The sequence below is a fragment of the Aphis gossypii genome, chromosome 2, assembly GCF_020184175.1.
Source record: "Aphis gossypii isolate Hap1 chromosome 2, ASM2018417v2, whole genome shotgun sequence".
NCBI classification, from domain to species: Eukaryota; Metazoa; Arthropoda; class Insecta; order Hemiptera; family Aphididae; genus Aphis; species Aphis gossypii.
Window position 1 is genome coordinate 60,281,452 of NC_065531.1, and position 26,026 is coordinate 60,307,477.

The window sequence follows — 26,026 nt, forward strand, 5'->3', positions numbered from 1 at the left end:
ACGCGCACAAAGTTTTACACAAGAATACGCGTTGTCGACTGTCCGGGCTGTCCGGGCGACTTTAAACCCGACCGCGGTCCTAACCCGCGACTCTCTTAAGTCGTGGTATTAACCGCGTAAAACTCCGGGCACGGGTTATCGAACCCAATGTATTATGCTAAACAGTCCCGCGAAAACCGTACAGTGGCAGCCGTGAGATTTCCGAAGGGGACAACATTTAGTGCAGCCGCACCGTGTTCCCAAACGCGTTTTCTCCCTCCTCCTATCACGATATTGTCCTTTTCGTTCCCTTTACAAAATATACGACAATGGTATATGATAATTACATTATCGGTTGATCTAACCGAAAATGCGTCACTTGTACTCTATATTTTAATACCTTACGAGCATTTAATAAGACCAAATGCAAACAAATGTGTTTTTTTCTAAGACCGTGTATCGCGTATAGGATCTCTTTAAACGCGGTAACAGTGTCACAAAATATTTGTACACATTTGCGTTATACAATTCTGAACGCTTCTTTTTTAAACGGTTGACAGTCACCATTCAATTACAATACGTTTTGTATAATATAATATTATACACGTATAATGCATTCTTATATTATTGTATATAATATAGTGTAGAACCACGCATTACGTCGGTCGGCTTTTATAACATTTATGACAACGATAAGGGAGAATAATACGAACGCAGAACCTATATTATTAAAATTTACCATCGACTCGCACGTATAGTTTAATAACATAATACTCCACTCGTCGAGCTTATTAATATATTTTTTATGCCAAATGCGAGGGTATAATATTAAATTTGTTTTAATTAAATCGATTTCTATCGTGTTTTTGACTGAACAATTGTAACCTAACTACGATTTGTTTGAACCGTCAACAAACATAATAACGGTTTTCCAATAATTTGAGTTTTAAAAATACATTTTGTGTCAATCTTTTGAGAATACATCAGAATATTTCACGTCGTATAATATACACAGCGTTTACGTTGATTTTGTTTCAACATCTCATTTAGTTGTTCACATCAACTACCTGCTAAACGAATATAATATTTTTTTCGATCTATCACATTACCATATTATTTGATAACGCTTTACATACAGTGAATAAAATGTGCAGCAGTAAGTTGTTTATCTTTACCGTTAAGTTCGCTCGTTCGCGATGACAAAAAGGAACATGTCATCATTGTCGCGCATTGTCACACAATCATCTAATATCCATAACGCTAAAGTTTTCAAAATATCAGTCATTTCCGAAACTAGTATACTTAGAAAGTTCAGCTTTTTCGATTGTCTTGAAAAATGCTTAACGTTTTACCATATTTCAATAGATTATATAGTGAACTGGAATTTATTTATTCGTTACGTCATAAACTTAGCTCTAACATTACAAACTTGGGCACTCTACCAAACGATTTGGCAATGTCAATAATTTTCATTTCATAAAAAAAATGTTCATTCTCTTAGTTTTTAATGTCCCATAAAATATTGAATTATTAAATTTAAATAATTACATTTTTGTCCAAAATAATGTAAATTTAAAAACTATATTATGAGTTTGTTATAATATCATGTAGCATAATAGATACAAATATTAATCAACATGCAAATTTTAAAGCAATATAATTTAAATTTATGTTAAACAATGCAAAATATATTGTATTAAAGAAACTTGTACAAAAAATAATCTGTAAATGTCAAAAAAATTATTGAAATTTTCTATTCATCCAAATATAGTTGCTTATTTTAAGTTCTTATTAATAACTTCTCTATTTTAAATTCTAAATATGTAAATCTAAAATAATAAGTATTCATTATGCTATTAAATATAATTATAATTTAGATTAGTACATTATGAATAATAAACTATATTCATCATAATTTTTTAGATGCATAGCATCGATAATACTTGGTTAACTCGGATAACGCATTTTAAGTACTTACCGATACCATGTCATCGTTAATGATGTATCTGTCGTTGAGATGACTAAAGGGTTCAAATATTGCAAATATATACTGTGCTTTGGAAGCTAATATAATATATTATTCACGTACAGTCGTGCGTTCTAGATTTCAGAACTAACCTAATAGTCACAAACCGCGATAGGGTAGTTAACAAATTACCGTTATTGCTTCAAGTCCAATCGACATCATATACTATAATATTGTATCACTGATATTAATATACATAATAACACGAATTTACATAAAATATTTAATATTATTGTTATAATAAAAAATTATATTTTTGTTATCCCCTTTTTGTTCCTGGATCGATTTATAATTCGATTAAAGCTAATAGATGATTATAATATAATTAACCCGTATGATACATAGTTTGACTAGATATAACATACAACTATTTTATATTTATATACCATACTTGACTATAAGATAACGTGCAAAATAAAAGTCTAAGGTCACACGAGCGTTTTGTTAATGGACGTTAATTGCTTTAAAAATTATTCGCAAAAAAAAAAAGAGCGCAAAGAAAATGGTGAGTGCGTCTAATTAATAGTGAAAGATCATAGCATGGTGATTTTCACATTCTTTATAATAGTCAACTAGCTAATAATTCATTTTTTTTTTTTACAATTCTTTTTGTATTTGACTGTAACATAATATTTTGATTAACTTTTTGGCAAAATAAAACATAAAATTATACGTCAAAAAACTTATATGAGATATGTAATATCACCCGAAAAAATTCTAAAATTTAACTGTTGATAGTAAAAATAAAAAAAATATATTATAGTAAATATTGATTGTTAATCATTTATGATATATTATTATCGTAAATTTACAAATGAATTTATAAAAATAAACATTTTATTTTATAAAATATAATCAACATTGAAAAGATGTATGTATAAAAAGTTAAAGAATCAATTAACTTAAAATATTTTAAAATTTATGCAAGCCATATTTTACTTTTAAAATAAAATAAAATAAAATATTAATAAATCACTTGTTGATTGGTTTGACAGTGGATTTTTATCTTCTGATTGAAAAATGTGTAATGTATGTCTTTTATATATAATTATAAAATGATGCTGAGTTTGGAAACATAATATTTGATTACAAATATTGATCGTATATATGTATGTGATAATAATTTTACCATATTATTGTGATGACGAGATAAGTGGAAGTGTGAAGAATTGAGTATTTCATTGATTAACTAGTAATGTTTAATATTTTGTAGTAGTAGAAATTACTTCACTTTAAAAACACATAATTTGATTTAAGGTTTAGGTGTTCACTAAAGGTAATGTTGATGTATAAAATATCATATCTTTATTAGTCATAATCGCAAATGAACTATTAAGTGTTCGTGATTCCAAAAAAACATCTAGTTTATTCTCAAGTGAATGTATATATTTTTTGCTGGTATGAGCTTAGTAGACGTATCATTATGTTTTTCCTTCATTTTCAGAGCATTGAGTATTATAATTGATATTTGATTTAATACAACCATCGAAATCAGATCCAGGTGTATTTTCGTTAGTTTTCTCGTGTATTTGTATACGACTATAGGATTATAATATTATACGATTGAAATCGTATGCATTAAAATATATAATTATTAATGTTCACATCATTTAAATCGATAATCGACCATTTAACTCTTTATTATACACGTATAGCTGTATTACAACAGAGCTGTCGTCTCGTAAGTGAGCATAGTGCTCGTATATATACACAGTGAAACGCAGCCCGTGTGCTGGAAAAAGTTTTTCCTTTCTTTATCAAGAAAAAATGTCATTGCCTCAGCAGGTGATGATAATATCACTATATCTGTGTGTGTGTGTGTGTGTGTGTGTGTGTGTGTGTGTGTGTGTGTGTGTGTGTGTGTGTGTGTCCCCGATAGTATCATGGCAGTTGTGTCGGTATAGTCGAGTTTTTGTCTTAAGAAAAATCCCGAAATCAATGGTCCCACCGATGCACAAAGACGTGAGGTGGTAGAGTATTTGGTGATGGTTGTGGTAGGGGTGAAGGGGATGATGGTTTGTTAGTTTTCTCCATCCGCACTCTCCCATCATCTGTGTATAGCATCGGACCCGTTCGGATGTAAAGCTTATAAATTGCTGATAGCCATCCCACAAAACCAAGCAATCCTGTTCGGTGTACCCGATTTTTCCTACTACTACTACTACTACTACTACTACTACTACTACTACTACTCTTATTTCTGTTATAGTATAACACATATATATATATATATATATAGTGAGATATCCTTAACTCGCCTGCACATACCTCTTCTCAGTCGTTTTGGCGTTTTGACAAAATCGCACGCATGCGTGACTTAAGACAGAAACACGAGGATAGGGAGGGCAAGACAGACGCGGACAGACGACCAGACGTATGAAAGAGAACCTAAAATGATCGTACAAAAGGATTCATGGGACTGTCCCAGTATCTGCGTCTCACCCCACCATCTATTGAATAAAATCAGCCTGAGGCTGTGCCTATAACACCAATAATATCTTTCATCCCTTGTCATGGTTAAATGGACTCATAAATTGCACAACAAATTACTTATTGTTGCGGCTTACACCACCTTTCCCACAATCTAACGTACGACGGTTTTAAGAGAAAAAGCATGTTATCGATGTTTCAGCGAGACCCATGTAATATACATCGATTGAAAACGAAAGCACTTATATATTCAAACGATATAACATTTTCGTTGACTTCCAAACATTAATTTATATTTATATATGTATGTACAAATATAAGATAGTATGCCGTATATTTCTTATATATTGGCGTTATGTTGAATGGAAATTTACGAAAAATAATATATTATATCCTAGTAGTAACAAAACATATCCACTTTCTTTATTGAATAAAAATCTCTGTAGACTATCATAATAATTCGCAGTTAACTTTGGTATTTAATATAATATTATACATGTATTATATTAAATTAATTTTATGCTAAGGATCACAAAATGTTTTAAATTACCCCACTTTTCACCAAATATTTACCAGTTTATTTTAAATCGGATTCATTTGATGAGTCATTGAATGTTTGAACTACAGGCATAGGAATATAAAATCGAGTGCATGAGACAAAACGGTTGTCACGGAATGCAGAATTATCATATTATAGTAAAAACAAAAATTAACAGATTTTATTTGTTCAATATTGGTTAAACGCTGACATAAACTCTAAACAAATATAAAACATATTTTAATTACGAATTGGTAACGTTCGAAACGTTTATTACGACAGAATAATAACTAATTTATACCACAGAGTTTTATTTATCAAATAAACCTCTTTTCCTGCCATTTTGTTTTATTTCAAATTTAAATATTGCGTTTTAACTGTATGTCATAAAATTCATTATAGTATAGCAAGGTATGTTCGACTTGCCAGTTCTTTGGAACATTAACACATAAACATCAAAAATAGTGATTCGTTTTCTTTTGTAACGTCTGGTGCTCAATGTTTAATGTTACCCAAACACGCCAATTTCATTATTCTTGTATTATCTGATTTACTTCCACATGTTTTCAAATTACTCGTTTTTAGAATTTTTTCCGCCATCATGCTTGCCAAAACCCTAGATGATTGATTTAATGTGTACTTATACATATTTTAATATTAATTAACTGACTAATTTCTGCAAATTATTATTTTTAATTAATGTTAGGTTACAATGATTAAGTGACTAATTGTAAACATAAAAAAGTATGTGAACAATTATTTTTTGTATTGTTATTTAATAATTTAAGATAAAAATAACCAATCAATATAAGACTTTTTGTATATATAAATAAAAGTTATGTTTCACTAAGTCATATTTTTGTACATACATAATATATATTATATATTTAAATATCACAGATTTATGTATTATCGTCCATCAATTTGTTATTATAATACCTATATAGACTACATATTACACAGTTACATAATAATCACGTAATAAATTTACATAACATACATAAAAAAAAAATCAAATATTTAAACCATATGGAAATTAATGAGACACCGTGTTGATCATATATTATTCTTTACTGGGTCTTTTATAGCTTTAGAAGAGGGTTTAGAGTAGAAGTTCAAATTTAAATGCTCATATTAAAAAGAGGCCAGGTGCACGCTCGTGAATTGAATCTTAACTTAAAAATTAGGACATAGACTTTTATTATATTTTTTATTATATTTTCATGACTGGAATTTGCAATTTTAATTGATTTACATTTTCATAAATTTATTATAAACTACCTATCTAAATAATATGAAGTTTAAGTTGCGGACTATGTTTATACTAAATAAGATTAGTGACTTCATTAAATTACTTTTTATTTCATTTTGTGGAACTTATTTTGAGATCAGTGATTCGATTATCTTATAAAATACTGTTTATATAATATTAAAAAACGATCACGACAAAATTATAGTATTTTTGTAGCTTCAATTGATATTGTATTAATATTCAGACCATTATAAAATTAGTATCTATAAGTATTATATTATTATTTTATAAAATACAATACATTTTTAAATTTTACAAAAATAAGTTTCACAACCATAATTTTATTGTAAATTGACTTCAAATGGATAAAGCTAAAATGTATACATGTAATCTAACAGTGGCGGAAATTGGTTATGATTGTAGGGAGGAGGAAGATGAAATGTTTTAAAATTTTACATCCAACCCCCCAATCCCTCCCCCCAAAAAATTGTATTTATCATACGCATCTACTTCCAGTGCAATGAATGTATTTACGCTTCACGTGACACAGAAATAAATAGTTACAAAATGATAAAATATTTAATAATTTCAATAATAACAGTAAATAAATGTAGTTAATCAGTCTATTTTTAAAAAAAAAAGGGCTAGGGGGAGAGATATGACATCAAAATCTCCCCCCTCCCTTAATCATGCCACTGTAAGCTAAGATATACACAAGTCACCTTCATCCTACCTTTTCACTACTTTGCTTGATATTCATATTTCTAGAGTTAGTGATATGTGTTTTGGGTATTAAGATAAGTATTTATATTTGTTTCTCATTTACTTGTCTTAGAGACGATTATGTAAATGTATGTTGCTTTACTCTGCCATCGCCACTTGCCGTCTAAATGTTAATTTTGTTGGGAATACTAATATCAACTTTAGTCAGTATACATAAATTACCCAAAGTAATTACAAACTAAAATAATAATCTACAATTGAGAAAAAATACGTGACTTTTTAATGGAAGGCACTTGTATATGTATATAATTATGGTAATACAATTATTTATAAAAATTCAACTAGACCAAAATAAAAAAAAAAAATTCAATTTTTTTTACATAATTTTATTTCCACTGTATTTAAAAGTGACGAACCATAACTGTGGCTATTGGTGCGTATAAATTGTGGTTACGGTGTATTTATTATACGATGGTGAACATTGCCTGTTATCTTAATACAAAAAACGAGTTTACTTAATAACACGCATCGATATTTGATATTGTTATCGTCGTTCAAAATAATAATAATCCTATGCCATATATTTTAACTGCGCGTCGTGTCATCGTATATAATATCATTAATTATTTTTCAACGACTATTTGCCGTGCGAGCGTTGCAACGTCATCAATATTATATTTCAGTTAAAATAATAATAACACACTGAACGACGATATTATTCGAATAATTAAATCGTATTACACTGAATCGTTGTTTTATTAATTGGAAACCTATTAGCTTGTAATTATCAACCTGTTCAAATATACATGATTGGGTACGCTAGAAAACGAATACAATAATTTTTATTTTAATAAAATTGTATATAATGTCAATATAATATTAAATTATCAATAAATTCCATCTTTTTGAGTTTGGAAAAAAGAACCATGCACGGGTGTGTAGAGTGGTTGACAGGCATGCCGTAAGTGATTTAAAATAAAAACTACAAGTCATTGACTATATGACGGCGGCCAAGGGATGTGTGTATGTGTAGATAAAGAGATAGAAAGACGGAAGGGGACAGATAGATGGAAAAAGAGAGTGAGAGAGAGAGTGTGTGTATGAGTAAGCGATAGATAGGCGGAAGGGAAAACAAAAAATAAGTCCGAAATCGTTCGTGTAACCGTTTGAACGAGGTCAAGAACTTCGTCGGGGTGTTAAAAGAAAAAAAAAACGATTCAGAGGCGGTCGAAAAAAAAATGAGGAAAAAAGTCACCCCAATATAATACACGGACGTACGCATTATAAATTGTACACGGTCGTCTTTGGTGGCTAAACAATGGGGTAGAGGGCGCTACGGTCTGCGGTGGCGGTGGTGGAGTCGCGTATAGTCGTCGACTGCCGCGGTGCCGCGCTGCCCCGCCGCTGAGGGGTTGTTGGGCCGCCACCGCCGTAGCGTCAGTCCGAACGCAGTCGTCCCGTCGTCGCGACCTCTGCCGCTCGTCGTCGCCGCCGCCGCAGCAGTAGTCGCCGTCGCCTTCGTCGTCAGCACAATATAATTATCACACCGTGAGGACAATCTTCGATAGAATCGACACAAATCTAGATCTTTGTCGGCCACCCGTAACCATCGATCGGTTGACGGACTTTCACGTGTTTTCATACCAACAGTGAATAGGTACGCGAGATTATTCGACGACAAACATGCCGGCAAAACGGCGGTGAATCGATACACACGAAGAGCCGAAATTTCGAAAATACAATAAGTCCCGACTCTCTTACAGTTTCGTCATTACGCGCGCGTCGTCGTTTACGCCGAAGATTTCCGCTTACCCGTCCGCCGCCGCTATGTTGGCCATGTCTACGTTGATGATGCCCGCGGCAACAGTGACCACCATGACCAACCCGGCACCCATAGCGATCGCTCAACCTTCCAAGTTTGAACCCAAGTACATACTCAGCCACAATCCACCGCCACAGATGACAGCCACCGCAGTGGTGCCCCAGATGACCATTAACAAATCAGGTACGACGACGTTTTATTATAGTATAATATTATATACGGTCGCAATAATGACAATAATGCGGTAAAAACACAATTCATAATAGCAGTATTGTAGAACAATAACTACTGCAGGGTATCCATTCAATAATATAAATGTTCGTTTTCTACCGACTCTGCGATCATTTCGACCGGGCGCCGCCAACGCCACGCGACCGGAACAGCTGCCGGTATCACCGTCTACCGTGGTGGTGGTAGAAGTAGTAGTGGTATTATATACTTGCGCGGCGGCGTCGTGTAGCGGGGTACACCGGTCGCTACCGCCGCCACCACCGCTGCCGTCGCCGACGCCGCCTCTCGTTGTTTTCGTAACGGTTTTCCGTCGGGTGTCTCGCCGGCTGGCGAGACGAAAAATCTTCGTTTAACTACTCCGAAATTCCTACAACGTATTTCCCGACGTCGCGGTCGTCGTCGTCTAAATTGGACGATATGACACCACGTATTAAACATACGACTCTATATACTATTAAACCACAAAAATTGGTTACAAAGACGTATGCGTGAGGTATTTTAAATCCACGCTCTCTTTGTTATTTTCCTTATTTACGGGTTTCCAGTGGTGTAGCAGTCGCTTGTGTACTTTTTGTGTTTGATACAATGCATATTAAGTAACAGATATGGACTAATGATATTTTTCTGTTCGACACATATTAACATTCATAATTTGATACATATTTGTATATATAATATAGATATAGAAAAAGATGTTTAATTTTTTTTTCCAACTATTTTTTATTCTCTACTCATAGACGTAATATTGGATAAACGGTGTAAATTTTATTATATTTTGTTTTTATTCTCGGAGTCGAAGTCTATTTTATGTAATAATGTAAAAATGTCAACAACGTAAATTAATTAAAACGTACTAGTAGTACTGGTAGTAGGTGCAATGATCTGTATATTAATCTTTTTATCTTTCTTGTATTTTATTTTTGAATGATTAATTAATACATTTACAAAAGTGTGTTTCATATTGTATAAAATGAACATTTTCTTAGTACACTGTTGAAAACTTTAAAATCATTCATAATTAATAATTTAATTACATTATACAACTATAGTATTATTTCTTAGTTATTTAGAATATTTATTGTAACTTAATAATTAAAGTTAAAATATATCGAAGAAAGTTTATAATTTATATTTATAGATTACAAGTTTATACTGTCTGATAGATAATATGAATTGAAATAAGATAGTTATTACTTAAATAGTAAATAAATAGTATATTATTGCTTATTATATGTATATTTTTTTTTTTTGCTATTAAATATTTTAATTAATACTACAACAAAATCATAAGAACTACAAAACTTTTTAGTCCTTATTTTTATTAAGTTACATCCAATTGTTAATTGTTGGTTATTTTTAGTTATATTCTATTTATAAAATATTTATTAATGTTTCTTATAAATATTTAATACCATTAGTAAACTCATTTTGATATTTAGTTGTATAATTAATTGTTTACGAGTTTATGACAGGAACAATTACACATAAAAAACAATTTTAAAACTCCTTTCATACAGATCTCTTTTCTTTTGTCGTTGAAATTAAAAAAAATAATTAACTTTAGACCCGTCAACTTGCTGAAAAGATGTATTCAATATTTTAAAACTACATTGCTACTCAATGCATATACATAAAATATAAGAAAAAATATACATCGTTTTATATGCCAAACCACTGTTACTGTTTACAAAATTAGTATTGAAAATAAGGAATTAATAATGTATATTATTATTTATTACATTTATGGATGATGTTAATTATTAAGTATTAATTTTCAACAGCCAATAATGATTCTTACAGATTGATATAGATTATATGAATTTTATTATATCTTATAGATTTGTAATTGTAAAAAATGGTTATTGAATGATTTAAATACCACTTATAAACTACCTTAATATGGCGAAGTCGATTAAGCTAATCGATTGAGTCTTTTATTTATTTTCATGATTCTCCATTATTATTTTTTCAATGAGAACCAGACAGTGACATTTTTCTCATCCGGGGACATCCACAGTTGCTAAAAGGGAGAGGGTTTAATGGCACTAGATTCCCTTTGGGGTCAAAAAACGGTGAATACAAAAAACTGTGTAGGTACACCTGCCCCTAGCAGCATATTGATTTTTGCACCCTCTTTTTCGAGCCGGTTTCGAGATATAGCTCTCATAGTTTAGTCATCTGCACCAAGTTTCTGTATAGGTTTATATTAAGTTAAAATAAAAGAAAGGAATTACAATTACAGTTACGGGCTGTAATGACATCGAACAAGCTAATTTTTAATAACTTTAAGCTACGATAATAGTCTACTTTGTATGGAAATTAGAAGATACCAGATGGCTTTTTCGTGAAAAAAAAACGTACGAAAACAATTTTAAAACTAAGTGGCACTACATTTGAAATGAGTGGTAGTTTTTTAGAGCTATTTTGAGTATAATTAGGTTAACAATAAGCGTTTCTGTATATTTTTATGAACTTCTATTACCCGATATAACTATTAATATCTACAAAATAAACATTTCATACAATTATTTGAATTATTATTAATAATGTTGTAGGTATTTATAGAGTACAATCATTAATATAATATTAAATATATACATATTTTTTTCTGTGAAACAAAAATATAAAGTATAAGTAAATTAATTTTAATTTTCCTAATTTTTTAATTATTTTATTCGAGTTTCATATTAAGATAAAATTGTATTATATTCTAAAATGAGGCAGATAAATATATACTATATATACTCATTTGTAGCATTTGATAAATATTTATTTTTTTTTTTTTGATTAAGTGACATACTATTTAATGTTAAATCAACTATATTAATTAATATAATTATATTTTATTACTATAATAATCTGATGGATCAGATGTTTGCCGTTGTTATTATAACTTATTTAATATTCGGTTAAATTTGTTGATACAAAAAAATTGAAATTTTCATAATATGCAATAGATATATTACAGAAAATAATAATATTAATAAACAGCAAACGGTTCAAGTTGCACAGTAATTGTAGCACCATCTGTCTAGTCGTTGGGTGGTTCGGCGGAGCGTGAATGGAATACATGTCCCTCGGGCGCCAGGTGAAGGCATACATGAGCCCATTTGAATATGGGCGCGCGCCATAATGTACTTTAATCGGTGATACGTTTTTTTACAGTTTTTGCCCTTGAATTTATCCCACTATAGGTAACTTAACTCTGAGTAAAAGTACTGAATATAAAATGTATGAGTAAAAACCAATATTGGTCTTGAATACAAATATATTTCATCCTAGATGACAAAAAGGCGCATAGACTATTTGTATTATATACGTATATATGTATATATAGGATATGTAAAATTGTATAAACCTGGAAAATATACTTAACGTTAGTTTAAAAGGGGTTTATACATAGTGACTGTACTAATAAAACATGAGGAACACGTACATAATATTTTTCGATCATGTACATTTCCAAAACAATAATCATTTATTTTTTGGTCAAAATAAACTGTATCAGCCATACAATTATTTTTTCAATTTTATATAAATATATATAATAAATATAAATAACTAATAACTAAAGATATTTTTATAAACTAGTTTCATAAATTACGTTAAATAAACAAACTTAAATGTGTACTAAAATATTGTATTGTATGGAATAAATTATACAAGTACTTGATAAATGTTGGTCATCAACCTCTACAACATTTTACGTATTATTATTCTTAATTTTTTATAAATATTTTTTTTGCTGTAGGTAAAAGTTCTTTTAGTATAACATTAGATAAGTAAACATTTATTCCTATTGTTTCCTGTAAATATAATTCAACCACGTTAGGTAATGAACGCTTTAAAATATTGTAAATTCTTCTTTTTTTTATTATTTAATGTAGATGCTTTCGGGTACTTACCACCGTTTAACAGAGTTTCAGGACGGGACTTGAATTCTCAAAGGAGCCAAGTATAAAACCGGCCAACTAGTCCCTTTATATGTCTGAAGTTTTGTTTCGTGAAAGTTTCGAGACGGGCCAAGGTTTCTCGGACGTTATATTACAGAAACCCAAGTGGCCAAGTCCGTAAGCTGAAGAGTGAGGGGAGAAAAAGCGAAAAATTTTGTTTAACTAATTCACGTTGGGACGTTGTAATAAAACAACTTCTTCCGGCGATGTGACATCTATTATGAGCACTGAATACACAAACTTTCGAAAAATACATTAATAACTTAACCAACAAACTTATTATAATATATTCAATTACGAATTATTTTTTCCTGCCTGTCACGTAAAAGTTTTTTTTTTTTTTATCAACAAATAAAACAAGAAAATAATATAAACTAGTTTTGACACGATACCTAAAAACTTAAAAAAAATTGAAAAATAAAACAAAAATAAGAAACATACTGTGATTGGAGCTTCCACTCACAATATTCGTAGTCCTTTAGCCTATGGGGAAATAATGCTCAAAAGAATTCAACGTAATATAAATGCTAATATAGCTAGATTTTTTGTAATAAAAGCGTACATGGGCTTTGTTTTATATCATTTTACTATTATAGCGTTAATTGTTATTATTATTTTGGGCAAACTCAGTATTTTTTTATTAGTATCCTTTGCTATAGATTACTTTATACTTTGCATGCTCAGATTTTTTCCAAATGTGAGATTAAATTTATTATTTTAATATATTTTGTAAATAAACTTTATAGTTCTTTTTTATATAATTTATCGCAAATCGTTTATAAAAACGTTTATTGGTTGAGTTTCTCGTAATATTGAATAAAGTTATTCATAAAAGTGATAAAGAGTTTTCATATAAAATTAAAATTTCAATACGTTTTGTTTAAGTCTTATGCTCTCAAAAATATATAATTTTATTGTGCATCTAAATGATCGTTAATGCATTGTGTTGTTTGAAGTTTGCTTTCAATTTTTCACAATTTTTTGTGTCGAAAGAAATTATTTAAAAGTACACTTTCTCTGTAAAATGCATTACTGTACACATCTTTTCATACGTTTAACCACTTTTTGGTATCGATGATATTAGTATTATATTTACAATATGATTTACTTATGTATATGGGTACTATTTTTTAGTTTTTCAATCTGACTTATAAACAAATAATGTACGTTAATTAAATATTCTAATCATGTAACTTTAATTTTTATTTTTCTACTAAATACTTTCAATTTGTATCTTTTAAAAATAATTTTTTAGAATAACATTGAATGAGTTTTATACTTAGGTATTTATTACTAACACACCTACACACTCTGAATGGTTAATTAGTCGGTACGATACAGCACAATACATTTCTTTAGATTTTTGTTTTGTTTCATTTTCTTCGTTTTTGAGAGGTATATGTATTCAATAAAACAATTAAATATTGTTTAACACATAATACGTATGTATATTTGCAGATCAGAAACCCATTTAGAATCCTAGTATAAAATAAAAACAATAATTATAATTGTAGGTATTATTATATCTGATCATCGTTAACGAAGAGTAGTGCCAGATAAGACCGATAGGTCTTTACCGTTTCTGACGTTAAAATTATCGCGCTTCTACCTTCGCTGTCGATAGGCGTGCGAGACCGGTTTTGCATACGAAATGTATGCCCATTACCTACCCACGTTTGCCACTCTACCGTTCGATAACCCGAGAAAACCATCACGTCTGTTTTCAACCCTCCACCACCACCACAGCTATAATAATAATAATAATAATAATAATATAAACTTGAATATAGTGAGTGAACGCATATAATGTATACCGACGCGTCCCTGAATGTATTTTATCTCGTTCCAAATTTCTCTCTCGCTTTTTTTTCTCCTCACTCCGTTTTACTCGTCCCTTTTTATTGGTTGGACTTTATTTAATTACGAGAATCCCGAGGGGAGCGACGCGGGACTTCCAAGACGAAGCGTTGGTAGCGCAAGTTCTTTATATAATATTATGTACCTACAATAATATTATTATAAATATATGCACAACGGTGTGGGTGCCGCAGCGACGAATGTTTTGCGTGAGTTGAAATGAGCTCGTTTGCACACGACTCGGCACGCGTGAGACGAAACGCCGAGCATTATAATATTGGTATGTCATACATTATAATATTATTATTATACGATAAAAAAAATGCGTAGTATATATTATTATTTGATCTATCACTTAATTTTTATCATCTTAAAAAAATATATAATTGGTATTGTATAAATAACTTCATAAGACATATAATTTAATTTTTCCACCGGGAAAGATCATCACTCATTTTCTACACAAACTTTTTCTCTAACTATATAATAAGTGAATAATATCTTCTTCAACATCACTATGATCTCTCAATTGTAACTAAAATAGTATTTTCATCTCATTTAAAGTAAAAAAACCTGCATTTCAACATGTATAATTTCTTATCAAAGCAACCTGCAGATGTGTTTAGTGTATTAAAACCGAATTAATTAATCTGTAATAAATTTAATTCTATCCAATTAATTACACACACCACTATAATAATTTCCGAAATGATCGCCTAAATGTTAAAAATATATTTTTTATAAATTAACATATATTTATGACTGATTAATTTTATTACTATAGAAGACAAGAGTAACTTTTGAACATTTGTTTTCTATAACCCATGCCATTCGATTGTGATTATGTGAATAGTGGTGATAGCGAGAGGTGGTCAACAGCCATTGAATTGAGCATAATTGTTTACGATTACTAAATATATGTGAATATACCATCTTCTGCAACATAGTTTAACGAAATATTTATGAAAACATTGTTCATTATTTCGACCGTCATATTTTTCATGTAACTTACCTTTTTTCTGAAATAAAAGTTTAAGTGATCATAATTGATTGCGTAAGATTAATTCAAAACTGTATACTTCGTTTTTGAAAAGCTAATTTTAGAATATTGGTAATCATTTCAAGTTATACAGCATAGTTATATAATTAATTTTTTAAAAATTGTTATAGTTAATATTATGTATTAAATTTTTAAATTTCAATTTTACTAAAAACAAATCAATTGAATAAAAATATAATAATAGTCGACATGATAGTATGCTTATATTATTAATTAATGTTATCCTTGAAAATCTTTGGTACCTACCATAAAGGTATGGATTTTTCTTGTATTTAATTTTAAATATTTATGTGTTTACATTAAAAAAAGAAAAAGCTTTAAAAATATTTTTAACTGAATACTATAATATTTTTAAACGATACTCGGAAGAATAAAGAAAATAAAAAATAATTCTAGAATGTATTTTACGATATTTTCGTTTACTATACTGAGCAATATTTCAAGTACCGTGCGCACTAAGTTTCTTTTGTACATAAACCCAACATAAATGCATATAACGACAATCGATCGTGTTGATGTTCTTCAATTCATTTAATTCGAAATTTGATGCACGCTACTGTCGCCGGGCTAGGAAAAAAAACACTCTCAATTTCGATAATTGACTTATTCAAGTTTACTATATCCACATACACACATATAATATATTATTATTATATACAACACATACCCATGTTAATACACTTTTTCAATTATTATTAAAAACGAAAATGTCTACATCACTCTCTCTCGCATTCGCCGAGTGCGTTCCTTTCCTATATGGCCGTCAGATAACGGGCCAGTGTGTCTGGCAGACCGTAATACACTTACACACGCAAAACTATACATTACATTTTGTGTATAACATCACCAGGTAATCAGCTGCCCCCCTGTATCGACTGTTGAACATCTGTTCGCTACGCACATAATATATCATATATATAATCATGCGCGCGCGCGCGTCGGTTCGTATTATAACATTTACAGCGTGCGCGCGGTACATATTATAAAATATTATAATTTTAATACGCACCTGGTGGCGACCGGAATTTGAAATTTTTTTGCACGCCGTTTCTGTTGACGACTTTCATACGTTTCCGAGGCGGTAACAGCAGCACTGGTGGAAACTCCCGTGGGAATCTCGACGACTTCGTTATGTCGCTGTCGCGTAAAGTCCCGCGAAAAGGTTAATTTTCTGGAGTTTTTATTTTTTTGTTCGTTATTATTATTATTATTTTTTTTTTACTACCATCATTAGTAATTACTAATTAGTATCATTCCAGCTAATGAAAGGTCACGCGCCGTATCGTCGCCACGCCCGCGAGAGCATAATAAATATTAGATTATTGTTATTATTACTATTCGTAGTCCACAAAGCTATTATAATATAATATACAACAGTATGTATATATGTATGCGCGCGTATGCGTGTGTATGTTTAACCACGTCGTACATCATGTGATATATATACGTAATACGTATATATAATATGTATATATACACACATTACACAGTGATATATTATATACGTACATAATATTTTAACAATTCCGCCGCCGACCAAACTGACACGCATTTCCCGCGCTTATGACGTGTTCAGGGGCGCCTATAAGGTATGTTAGACTAAGGGGACTAAATAATACCTAGTTTCCAAATTCACTGCATTTTATGGAAAGGTTTGTCCTATAAAGAGTTGATGAAGAATTACAAATATAGACAGTATAAAAAAAATGTTTGTAGTATGGGTGTATAATATGTTTATATTTACGTCTTATATCAATTTATGTATTAATATTGTATACGTTTTGACGTTTATTTTAGTATAATATATTAACTATTATTAAAATATCAAATACGACCAAATTTGGTCAAAAATGAAAATTAATGATTCAATGAATTTTTAATATTATTTAACAAGCAAACATATTATGTGATTCATACCCAGTATATAATAATACATAAACTTTCTGGTTTTTTTGTCATAGCATGCGAATAATTACTGATCTATTAAAAGTATGAAGAATAAAAAATTAAATTTTGTACAATCTTAGAAAAACTACATGTGGTTAATATTGTGGGTTTTAATAATTTTCAGAGGAGGGGGGCACTGATTCTCTCTCCAATAGGCTCATGTATTTGTGACCTTCGACTCACGTGCTGCCGTAAAATAATTATTGTTGACGGTGCCGGAGTTGCACCGTATATATATTTATACTGTAGAGTTGTAGTCGGCTACAGCAACAGCAGCAGCAGGGTGACGACGACGGCAGCTGCATTTAGTGCAGCGCACCCCAAAAACGTTGGAGGTCAATGCACCGATGACGGTGGCTGTGGCGGTGGCAATGGTGCTGTGTATAGACGTTGCCGATTTCCTCCCCAAACGTTCGTCGTATTTTTGTGTCTGTGTGTGTGCGTCTGTGTGCGTTTGTGCGTACTAGTATATCCCACGCGGAGGGACGCGAATATTATTATTTTGACCTTTTACACCCCCCGTCCGTCAACGAATGCTTGGGTCTCTCTTTGTTTCGAGCGGTCCGTCGAACGAGACACGTTATAGTACCACCCCAACACCGCCGAAGTGACGGTGGTCGGAATACAATTTCCAAAAGCCTGCTCAGAAACTATTATTTTTTTTTCGTACAGTATTTCCTCCAAAAAATCAGTCTCCACTCTTGTCCACGAGTCGCAACAGTTAAATTATCGTCGACGTATCGCCCAGACACCGTGGCAGACACACGCACACCTGGCTAGGTACTCTTTCGATATTCTTGCCCGTCTGTATCGTATATTTTCTATTGTGCACGTCTGCATACACGCGTTATGTATACTCAATACTCATATTATATTTTATACAATACCGTCTAGTCGGCTGCGCGTCACAGTCGGTGTTTGCCCATACGATGGTAATATTTTTGTATTAAAATATCATAAACTATACAAATTTTAACCTATAATCTACAAAGATTCCGATACTACTTATTCTGTATGAAGATCAACAACTATCACATGCCAGTCTATCGATTATACATTTGGTTTATGTCGTCACCCCACCTATTTTACTATATCCTTGCGATTGGATCGATTTATAGAATTTGCTTTTTAAATATTAACAATTTTTATGAGTTTACATAACATTTTAAAGAGAATCAAAATATAATATACCATGTATATTTTAAACTGATATTTTGTTATTTGCGTATACCTACATCAATATGTAACCGTATTGATACTGATACTATATGTGTAGTACGTATATATAGAGAATTGTATATTAAACAGAGTCTTTTTATACGTTAAAATATAAATGAAGTTTCTGCGTATACCTACTTATAAAAAATTTACAAGTTATACTTTTATACAAAGTTTTTTCCTTAAATAGTTAAGATATCGTAAATAAATTATTACGTTCCACAACTTTTGATAAAACAAAATTTAATTTACCTGGAGAAAATGTTAATTTAAAGAAATATTTCTGTAAAATATTGTCCGCTGTGTACGTATCTACTTCGGTTATGTAGCTACAATACAAAGCCTTAGGAATTTATCGTGATCATTGCTCAATAAATGACACGAAACGAACGCGAGGGCTTATAAAATTTCAAAGAATTTCAAAAATCCATTAACGGATTTATTACTATATACTACAGTGTTTCAAGTTAAAACAAAACGTTTATTTTGTTGTTATTATGGATTTATTACAAATAACTAGCATACTTACGTAATAATATTATTATGTGTATTAAAATCAACGATTATTAAAAACACTGATATAAAAATAAATAATTGGTATCGAGTGTATTTAATACAGTGAATGAAATCCCTTTACGGTTTATATTATTATGATTATTATAACGAGTAATCTTATTGTTAAAGTATAATACAATTTTGCAATTTATTTACTGATGTCGAGGCGGTATGTGTTGTGCTATTTCGAGTATATTTTAAATATTCCATAAACTACATAGATCTTTTAACATAAGAATTTTTCTGAATTTTGCGTGGACATAGATACGTGGTTGAGCTACAGTACAATTATTATCCTGGTAAACCACATGAACTTAGCTAAATTTAAAGTTAATTATAAATGTAATATTATAATCAATTAAGTGGAAGCTAAATCTTTTGATCTACATTATGTACACTCTATGAGGCCAAAAGTCGGTAGTACATTTTCACATATTTACAATTTTATTATAAATATTATAATTTATTATTAATAATATTACATTGTATCAAGTTAATTTAAAACGAAATACTAACGATATATTAGTAGGATTTTATTTCTATTCGTCTCCTATAATATACCTAATTTTACTAGCTGCTTATATTTTAGTTAATGGAAGTCTCAATAATAATTATTATTATTTTTGTCTTGCATGGTATTTTTGTTCAGTTTGAAATTACACCGCATTTTTTTTTTTATGTATATAATATAAACTATTCGAGAAACACAATAATTTCTATTTCGTATAATCTAATGATATTGTTTTTTCTCTGTCACGATTGTTGTTCGTTATCAGAAGTTATATTTACCTATTATTTATAATTTATTTTGCTTATACGGAAGAAAGGTAGAAAAAAATAGGTATTTGGAAATATATGAGACTATATAACCGACCCAGTTACCCACCGAACAGATGTTTGCTACAAGTCTTGTGTGACCCCAATATCAAAGACACAATCAAACTTCCGAGTTTTGAGGGAGACACAGAATGGATCCACATTATTCGAGATAATATACAAACTATTTCAATTAAATATTATTTTTTTTTTCAATTTTTGCTTATCGGGTTTTATTATAATTTGAATTTATTTTTCGGTGGTAAATGTATGTCTATAATCGTAAGTAAATTGGTAAACTTGTAATTTTATTTGGGATAATGATAGTCATATATTTTACTTATAAATACACACCTCATAACCTTTTTATGACATTGTAATTATGTCAAAAATACAAAAGTACATTTAATTTATTTTGATTTTTATGAATAATTATAGGTAGTATGTGGGGATATTTTCAGTCTATAAAACATGCGACTAAATGCCATTATCCACAAAAAAAGAATTATATCATTTTTTTAAAAGATATATATATACATAAATTATCTGTATCGGCTGCCGAATAATAGCATTGTATTATTATCGTTCTAAAATGATTTTATCGTAGGTTATCGGGTGTTTTATTTTTTATTTTTGCGGATGTTGAAAGGCCTCTCTCCTTCTTTTAGTGGATTTATACAGTATATACTAAACATATAACTACTCTATAATGTATTCGACGGAAAAATAAAATCGATATAATTCCCATCGGTTAAATTATATATACACGCACACATTATATTATATATTTACAAAAAGAAAACCTCCGTAGTCTGAGTACTCCACGTCGTCGTTATAATAATACCGCAACGTAACGGTAAAATATATCATACAACATAATAATAATATATAACATGTGTAGCCGAAATTAATTTCAGTAAAGTATCTGTTTGGTGGTTTTTATTTGGAAATGTTCGTAAAAGCACGTGAAGTCTTAGGGGAGAGATCCGTTCCTCCAGCCCCAGTGCTCGTGAGCTCGCGGCGGTGACTGAGCTCGCTGAATTTGTGGGCAAGGGGTGGGTATGGTGTGTATGTGTGTAGGAGTGTGTGTGTGCGTGTGTGTGTTCAAAGGGCTCGAAAAGCGAACGAGTCGCGAGGGGATTGTGTTTGAGTATGTGTGTGTGTGTGTGCGCGCGCGCTAGGCGCGTGTTTGTTTTTGTGTGTGTAAATTCGTATACGACGTTGGTTAGTCAGAGGAGGGGTCACACGTGCTACCGGTAGTGGTGACGGCGTCGCACACATGCACGCGCAGCGCAACAGTGTAACGTTTGTTGCGTACCGTAAAGGTTTAACGGCGCGTCGTATATAACCGTAAAGAAAAAAAAAATACTTATAATAATATCAGCTGAAAAAATAAAATAAAGTACTCGACATATTGTACCTCCACGCGACCCACGCGCGTCTCAATAATAATAATAATAATAATTGTAATCATTTTTATTATGCTAAATATAATAATAATAATAATAAAAGAGAGAATTACCATACGATATGTGATGTATATAATATGCATGTCTTGCCACCCTTTTCACTCGTCAGTGGAGTGTGCTTTTTGTGTAAAGCACGTAATTAAAATAATTAATTTACTCAAACATTTAAAACCTATATCACACTTCTACCACCTGCCTGTGTTTTCGCTAACGTATTTCGGTATACGGGAGAGGTTGATACTGTCAGAGTGGGAGTGAAAAAATGAATGAAAAAGTTCCCCAACTGTAGGTCGTTTTCTCTTTCCTCCTTTTTTTTATTATTTATCATTATTTCCTGTTTTATCTTGGATTATTAATTATTGTATTTGGCTAATACTATTCACGAATCATCTAAACGATGGAACACACTTACTGGCGAAAATGTCAATATAACATATTAATTATTATTATATTTTCATATCATGTTATATTATTGTACGTTTATTATTTTATATAATGTTAAAAATATCACACGTGCTAACGATATTGATGTATCTGTTATATATACATTTTATAGATTGGTGTACTTACTGTACCTACAATATTTTACTCTCGGTATTTGTGTTTTTAATTATTTTACTTAAAAAAAAATCTGATTTTAATAGCATACAATGTCTATTGTATATCGTATGATATCGTTATAAACGACCATCGAGTTTTAATTATAACCATTTTTCTTATGATACAGATAAACCTAACATTATAATATATAATTAAATTTGTAACTGTCGCATCCACTTTGGTTTCTCCAAAACGATAAAAATAAAAAAAAAACATTAAAGCGCATATGTTTAAAAATAATTTTAGTCCTTGAACGTGCATAAAATGGCAGTGATAAAAATGTGGTCGATATTACTGAAACTACTGGAATACTTCTACGAAAACCATATTTTTTTCTAATAACCGTATATGGTCTATGCGTATGAAATTCAAATAAATTGTAATTTGTAACCAAAAAATGAAAGATGTAATTGAATAAAAAAAAAAATCTTTTTTTTTGTTTCGACAAACAGATTTACTATAAAGAATTCAAGTTGAAATACACGTAAATGTTTCAATGTACGATATAAACCAAATGAGTTTATAACTAGACATTTTAATTTATATAATTTATAACTGCATCGAGAAAACGTACCGTGGTAACGGGGCGTACATGTCACACTCGATTAAGAGAAGTACAATGCATAAGGGTTATGTTCTGATTGCTAAAACTTCGGTGTTCAATTATTTTAGTACAATATACGTGCTGCAGTGCAAATGCATTTTGCGATGATGGTGTGGGAGACGGTGGCACAAACCTCTCAGTTATTGGCATAATGCATTTTTTTAAGTATATTATTTAATTCATACCGCACGTTTGCTCTCATTTTATAGTCTTTGTGTTATCTGCACACTTTCGCCGCCTATTGTACTTTTTTTATTTCTCTCTGTGACGTACTCAACAAAACAAAAAGACACTAGTACAGCCGCCACACCTCTATCCATGCTTTTTTTGTCCTTTAGTAAAAGTATATTATATAGATCGTATGTTTAAGTGGACCTGCCCTATCATAATATTAATTCGTTCGCAGTCGCCAATAAATGATTTTGGTCATTATAAAAACAGGCAAACGTGTAGTGGCGACGGTTGGAACGGTGGCGCTGCAGGGTTCTTGAAGTGGCGGGCGGCGTGGCAATGTTCCACCTAAAAGTGATTGGTCGGCTGTCGTTTACCAACAGTTGGCTGCGTGCCTAGCGAGACCCGTCATAAAATATTGCTGGTCCTCGAGGGGAAAAAATATTATTTACAGATAATACCGTCCAAAATTTCAAATTCGTTTGCATGATTTACAGCTCAAAATTGATACGTGCAATTTTATTCCAACGTTTTTATTATATAATTACATTCAGATAATATACATATATAAAACCATTTTGAAGAAAATGTTTGACTCTGGAAATGTTAAAGTAAAAACGTATTATATACTGTGGTTTGTGTAATCGCTACCACCTTTATAAGCATCTTGTGAAAACTGAAAACATGTATTTGCTTTCATACTGCATGGACGCCATAAGTAACGAAATGAGAAAAACCTAGAAACAACGAGATAAGAAGAACGAAAAAAGAAGTACCTAAACATGGTATATATAGTTAAATTTACTTTAAGGGATCCTTAAGCTCCCATTAAGAAGTTGACCCTTTTCTTCCAAAAACTCTGATGAGACTATGTTATGCGTATAATAATCTTCATGGTAATGTAAAGATAATGTTACAAAATGGACCACAACTGTCTTATTCTTAAAGTATATTAAATATAATATACTTTATAATATACTTAATATGAAAATATCAAACAAGAAATACGAAACAAGATACGTGTATATAGTTTATATAAAACAGTATACATTTAAAATTTCACGAAAAGATATAAATATGTCTTTGCGTTAAAAATAAAATTGTTGTATCTGCAGTAAAAAGTTAATTTGATGCATATCATTTTTTTCGTATATTTGTTTAAAGTTTTTATATTTTTAAATTAAGTTCTTCGATAAAAATGAAAAATGTAAAAATGTTTGAAAGCTGTAGTTGTTACTGCTTAGAATACTATAACTACCTACTTCTGTACAAAATAGTTTTTATGAAAATCGATAATAGAAATGATTTGGCAACACAACCGTCTTGCAGATGTATTGAATTTATATACAATAACATAAAAATTATCGGTGGAGTGGTCGAACCGTTTACATTAGCATATAAATTTTGAGCCGTATGACGTCGCCATAATAATATTGATAATAATATTGCAACAATGCAATGTAATCCTAAGATTATACGATATTATGTACCTATTGAAGAAAATCAAATGTTTAAATTCGTTCTTCTCGCTCAGCAGATTAGGATTTTTAAATATAAAATAAATGTAACTTATTTCCGTATGGAGTACGTATATATACATGTATACAATGAACAAGTACATTGGTGACAAGCAATACGAGTGTATAATATATAAAAGTAAAAGCTTGGAAGATCGGAGGAAAAAGGTAAAAAAAAAAAAACGGATGTTCAGCGATGGAAAAAGTGACGTGAAGGCCGAAGGGGAATAAAAACAACAAAAAAAGTCACCACTATTTATAACGTACATATAGGTTAGTGGATATACGGAAGCTGAGTTGGAAGAGGTGGAATGAATTTATCGTCAGTAGACTTGAGCGGCCGATTTACAGGGGCGTTAAAATCAGCCCGCATTGCGGTAAACACGGGGTAAGTATAGTGGCTATAGGCTATATGCTGTTGGAGATAGAGGTGGTAGCGTGGTGGTATAGTGTATAGGTAAACTTAACTGCGCGCTCACCGTATACACAGATATACATTACACACACTCTTCCGGCAATGTTATTAAAGCGATTGCACATGTTACTCGCCATATGCACCGGCCACCTATCCCATAATGCACATCTACTTCCAGCCGGTGTCTGGTCCACTGCTGAAGAATTGTTAGTTTTAAACGTTCCCCCAAGTCTTGGGGTAAAATCCGTTTTACGTGCAAGTACGACAATAACAGCAATAATACGCTAAATACAATTTAAAAACAAAAAAAAAGGTTAAATAAAACCAACTGCCGTATGAGCCTATTGTATTTGTAAAGGTGGCAGTGGTCGTGATGGTGTATAATGTGTATTATATAATATATTATAATACGCACTACCCAGTCGTTTTATTTTATTTTCAGAAAAATAAACCCTTTTGCTGACGTTTATTACGCCACCACCTTGTCCTAAATTTACGGGCCACAGGTGATCGACGATCCGTGTAATTAACATTACTTTTTTCTTCTTTAAATATACAATTTTAATTGCGAAATACGGTTTTAATGTTTTCGTTCCCCACCGCGCAACCGTGTGCTTATATATACGATTCATAAACATACACACACGCGTATTTATACAGTTAGCGAAACATTTGGGACGGAATTGTCTTTCGAGTGAGTTTTACGGGAGGGTGAGCGTTTCAGGATGAGTGTAGGGAAAAAAATACCTTAGAGAGAGTATCAAGCACCGCTTTGCCGTCAGAATTGGAATGTGCTTGGAGAGCTAACCCCTTTAACCATGCAGTGCGGCAGAGACGAAAAAA

The 26,026-nt window shown here is 31.0% G+C and overlaps 1 protein-coding gene across 3 annotated transcripts in view; it reads left to right on the forward strand.

The window, feature by feature from the left end:
- The window catches only part of LOC114121847 (nucleolysin TIAR), a 317,950-nt gene that overhangs the window by 194,770 nt on the left and 97,154 nt on the right, over nucleotides 1-26,026 (forward strand). Inside the window, exon 1 of one of the 3 annotated variants that reach the window (XM_027984331.2) lies at nucleotides 8,365-8,953. The exons of the other annotated variants lie outside the window; for them this stretch is intronic. Within the exon in view, the coding sequence (XP_027840132.1) occupies nucleotides 8,776-8,953 (178 nt within the window). The 5' untranslated portion in view covers nucleotides 8,365-8,775. Of the gene's footprint in view, nucleotides 1-8,364; nucleotides 8,954-26,026 lie in introns of those variants that run through there. 3 annotated transcript variants of the gene reach the window in all.